This window comes from Penaeus vannamei, chromosome 41 (assembly GCF_042767895.1).
Source record: "Penaeus vannamei isolate JL-2024 chromosome 41, ASM4276789v1, whole genome shotgun sequence".
In the NCBI taxonomy this organism is placed as follows: domain Eukaryota; kingdom Metazoa; phylum Arthropoda; class Malacostraca; order Decapoda; family Penaeidae; genus Penaeus; species Penaeus vannamei.
In genome coordinates, this window is record NC_091589.1 from 825,041 (window position 1) to 830,040 (window position 5,000).

A 5,000-nucleotide genomic window follows, 5' to 3' on the forward strand; every position below is an offset into this window, starting at 1 on the left:
CCCTCCCTCTTCCCTCTCCTCCCTCTCCTCTCTCTCCCTCCCCTCCCTCCCTCCCTCCCTCCCTCCCTCCCTCCCTCCCTCCCTCTCCCTCTCCCTCTCCCTCTCCCTCTCCCTCTCCCTCTCCCTCTCCCTCTCCCTCTCCCTCTCCCTCTCCCTACCCCTCTCCCTCTCCCTTCTCCTCCCATTTCCCTCTTCCACATACCTCCAAAGACCGGAAAGCCTCCTCCCTCTTCTTAGCCCTTTCCTTGAGTTCTCTGACTTCCTCCTGCAGATCAGCTGCCTCGCCCTCCATCGCGTTGCATCTCCTGTTCTTCTCCCGCTCCATCTTCGCGAGTTCTTCCTGGAGGAGAGAGCGACGGGGGTTAGGATTGCCTCTGGAACAAGGGGACGGGGAAATACGCCACAGGTGGACTGGGAGGGACTGGGTGACATAGGATTGTGGAAAATAAGCCTCAGGTGGACTGGGAAGGACTGGGTGACATAGGACTGTAGGAAATAAGCCACAGGTGGACTGGGAGGGACTGGGTGACATAGGACTGTGGAAAATAAGCCTCAGGTGGACTGGGAGGGACTGGGTGACATAGGATTGTGGAAAATAAGCCACAGGGTAGACTGGGAGGGATTGGGTGACAAAGGACTGCGGAAAATAAGCCACAGGGTAGACTGGGAGGGATTGGACGACAAAGGACTGCGGAAAATAAGCCTCAGGTGGACTGGGAGGACTTGGATAACAAAGGACTGGAAAATAAGCCACTGGATAGACTGGGAGGAATCTAATGACATAGGACTGTGCAAAATACGCCACAGGTGGACTGGGAGGAACTGGATGACAAAGGACTGCGGGAAATAAGCCACAAATAGATGAAGATTTAGATGACGAACAAGTAAATGAAATCCGCCAGCTTTTGGTTTATTTTTAATCCTTTTCCTCTTTTCATCTAAGAGAAAAGGCTTGGATGCCAGAAGAACTCCACAGTTGGGATGAGTAAACATAATCTTTTGAATAGATAAACATATATAATCGTGTTCTTGTGCCCATGCCGTCCCATAAGGCATACTGACTCCAACCAAATGATATCTGTGATATTTGAGAAGCTAAATTTAATGTTTTAATTTTATACCTCATATGGTTATCTATTTTTTCTTTGTACATACATATATATATATATATATATATATATATATATATATATATATATATATATATATATATATATATATATATATATATATATATATATATGTATATATATATATATATATATATATATATATATATATATGTATGATATATTTATTCTTATTGTAGCTAGAATCTTATTATTCATTCAGTGATTTGATTTCCTAGTCATCCTTCATTTTCTTACAATTTAATTGATACTATTTCACAAAAAACTCACATCCATGATGCTGATCTCCCGTTGCAATCTAATCCTTTCGTTCTCGATTGCAACTAATTTCTTCGCCTGAAAAAAACAAAACAAAAAAACAGCTTTACCATCTATTCCATATGATCTGTATACACTAATAGAGCCAGGGACACCAGTTTATAAATCTTTCATTTGCATAATATTTGGCAAGATTTTGTAAATCTACTTATGTATTCACCGAAACGATATATATATATATATATATATATATATATATATATATATATATATATATATATATATATATATATATGTATATATATATATATATATATATATATATATATATATATATATATATATATATATATATATATATATATGGGGGGGAGGTAGCTAAATTATATAGCAGACAGTAATAATCATAGTATAAAAATATTAACACTAACATTATTGAAGTTGTATTGATTCTCTTTACAATTTGTGTATGTTGAATTCTGTCCTTTGCTGCATACGTAACAATGATTATTGCGAGTGTTACCACGAAGGCTTCATCGCTTTCACTGAATTGTATAAAGTAATGAAGAAAAAAGCACAGGCAGTTTAGTGCGTACTCTTGCCTGAAACAACGCAAAACATAGTGCGAAATTATATGGTTTGCACTGCATGCGTTTACCTTATTGCTTCTCAGAGTGACCGGTAAAGACGGGAGGGGGGAGGAGGAAGGGGGGAGGGGGAGAGGGAGGGGTGGCGACTATTAAAACGGTTAAATAAATTGGTTAAGTAAAGTTGGCTTTACTTGTGAAAGACGTTTTTGTGTCTGAGCCTTTGTTTTCAATTTGAAACATGAAAAAAAGTGTGTCCGCGTGTGTGCACATAGGGCTTGGGGGAGGCCCCGGGGCGCTCGGCATCCGCCTGGGAGCCAAGGAAGCGCCAGCCAACGAGAGTCCGGGGTCCGCTGCTTTACCTTAGCAAGCGATATCGTCAGCAGTTGCATGGGCGTTTTCCCTTCCTTGTTCCTCTTCTTCGTGGAACTTCCGAACACCAGCAGCGTGCACAGGGCCAGGAGATTGCCCTTGGCGGCCGCTCGATGCAAGGGCGTGTTGCCTTCTTCGTCCACGGCGTCTACGGCCGCCCCTCGCCTCGCAAGGGCCTCCAGCACTGCCGGGTGCCCTGCAGAAGCGGCCAAGTGGAGGGCCGTCCTTTCTGAAAGTGCGGGACTGACTGCATTGGCGGTTGTGGTTGAGACGCGGCGGCCAGCGGCGCCCTAGATAGCGGTGGTCCTAGGCCGACGAAAGACCTTAGGCACCGAATCCAGACAATCAAGAGAGATCGATAGCGCGATAAGTAGCAGTTATGAAATTAGAGGAATGGATGAAGGGTAAGTTAGTTCCGAAAAAGGCTTTCCAAATTATCATTTTAGTCAGTAATAGAGGACTAATAATGACAATGAAAATAATAATAATTAAAATAATTCTTTATCATTATCATTGTAGTAATAATGATTGTAATAAAACAATAATCGTAACAAGAGAAATAATCACATTCATAATAACGATAATGATAATGATATCATGATAGTAACGACACTACTACTACTACTAAATGATAATAATGATTTCCTATCCACCATATGAAAACAGCTCCAAAAAATAAGAAAAGGTCCTGAGAAGATTCTTCAACAGCGGTTCCTAAGTGGCTCGCGACGCCCAGGAAGGGTCCGGAGGGTCAGTGGCTGCGAAGCCTTAAGAAAGAGAAGTTGTCGCGAGGCCATGGGAAACGAAGGGAAAAATAGCGGAGCCACAAGGAAAGAGAAAAAGACGAAAAAAATAAGCATGTCGAAGCCGTGAAAAAAGGAGAAAAAGAAAAAGGAAGAGTGGTCGATGAGCAATGAAAAAGGAGGAAAAAAAGTGTAGGCCAATTAGGTACATGTTCGTCTCCATATTAGGAAGATACTAAATAGCCTTGTTTTCGAGGAATAATGTGTGTTACAAATAGGTAAATGAAGATATATATTCGTTACTTAGTTATTTGATAAGTAAATAAGTTGGCAAGTAAAATAAATAAATGATCATAAAATATACTGCTAATCTTAAATGGAATGGTCGAGAGAGGTTCGAGATCCTACTAAAGGATCGGATCCTCTGTTCCGGAGCCTTGAGGACTCCTTTAGTCGAGCTGTTCCTTACTATATACTCCCTCCACGGCGCTGATATCACTCCCCCTCTGGACGAGTGCCTCCACCACAGCCACGTGGCCTCCTCGGGCAGCGCAGTGCAACGGGGTGGAACCTGAGAGAGAAATATATATGATTACTGTACTGGCAGTGCCCCGGGGACCCATAACCCAAACCTCCTCCCCCCTTCCCCCTGAAATTCACCCAATCAACTCAAGTCAACTCAAACTAACTCATCCACTCCCAAACAATTGCCATATAGCAAAAACCTCTGGAAAGTCAGATCCAAGAACTTCCATCTGAATCCAAGGATAGTGCAGATACACGTTTATGAAAAGTATTAGGTTTTGAGGATTCTAGAAAAAAGGTACAAGACTAGGTAGGAACATGAAACTTTGGGGTCTGAACCTAGTCGGGCCAATGTTCACGAGTATTAAGTTTCATTGGAACCAGCACAAGAGAAGCCGGGATAGAAGGAATGGTCCCACCTGACCATTATTGGGACATATATACATACATACATACATACATATAAGGGTACGACCAATTTAGAAATAAAATATCTCAAGAACAGAAATAGAGAGATGGTTGACCACTCGTTAAAAAGCTTTTATAAAGGTGCGAGTTTTCTTGGGGTAGGGTGACTTCTAAAGATTTCGGTGACACGCCAATATTTTAATATTTATGATTTAAACAGTCAAGATACATAGTTTACAAAGGGCTAGGAAGATGAAACTCTGGGACCAGGAAGGTCTCAGGCACTTGTACCCTTAACCCAACTTTCATGGGTGTAGTTCTTCTGTAACGAGTGCTACAGATAAATAAATTAACGAAAATCCATGTTCATGACGCTATACAACTACTAGGTACATACTGTTATACTTACACATGCATCATTCATTCGTGTGACTCAGTGCCGACCTTGTTCATTATTGAATAAGTTCAAATTTACCTGAACTGAACCCCCGTGGATCACATTACCCTTACACATATGATGTGTCTCCGGGCAAACCAAACAATATCATTGTTTTTGGTAAAAAAAAAAAAAATTATACCTTACACATGGATATTGGGACTGAGAAGGAAGGTCCTCGTGGAAAATGTAATATAAAACAAAGACTGAAGTGATAAAGGTAATGGTAATATTGATAAAACAGGATTATGTAGAATGAAAATACATAGTAACATTAATGATATTTTAAGACAAAACAACATTACTGAGGGAATATTAGGATTAACAGAAAATTATAATGATATAATAATGATAGCACTAGCAACAATGATTTCAAAGGGAAAGACAACAAGAACGACAAAAGTTACCTAAACAGAAATATCAACAGCCTTGACAATGGTAATGAAAAAAGAAAAAAAAATATGAGGAAACTGAGACAAAAAACAATAACATGACAACGACCACAAACATGACTTGATCAGCCATCCTTTGAGACTTAGGA

General features: G+C 40.6%; 1 protein-coding gene across 7 annotated transcripts in view; it reads right to left on the bottom strand.

Annotated features, from left to right (window-relative positions):
• Positions 1 to 5,000, bottom strand: part of LOC113825406 (uveal autoantigen with coiled-coil domains and ankyrin repeats) — a 37,346-nt gene that overhangs the window by 27,903 nt on the left and 4,443 nt on the right. For all 7 annotated transcript variants that reach the window (XM_070117679.1, XM_070117682.1, XM_070117680.1 and 4 more), the window contains exons 5-8: positions 3,560 to 3,661; positions 2,338 to 2,576; positions 1,401 to 1,466; positions 203 to 340 (exon numbers count right to left, since the gene is read on the bottom strand). In XM_070117679.1, the coding sequence (XP_069973780.1) occupies positions 203 to 340; positions 1,401 to 1,466; positions 2,338 to 2,576; positions 3,560 to 3,661 (545 nt within the window). The remainder of the gene's footprint in view (positions 1 to 202; positions 341 to 1,400; positions 1,467 to 2,337; positions 2,577 to 3,559; positions 3,662 to 5,000) is intronic.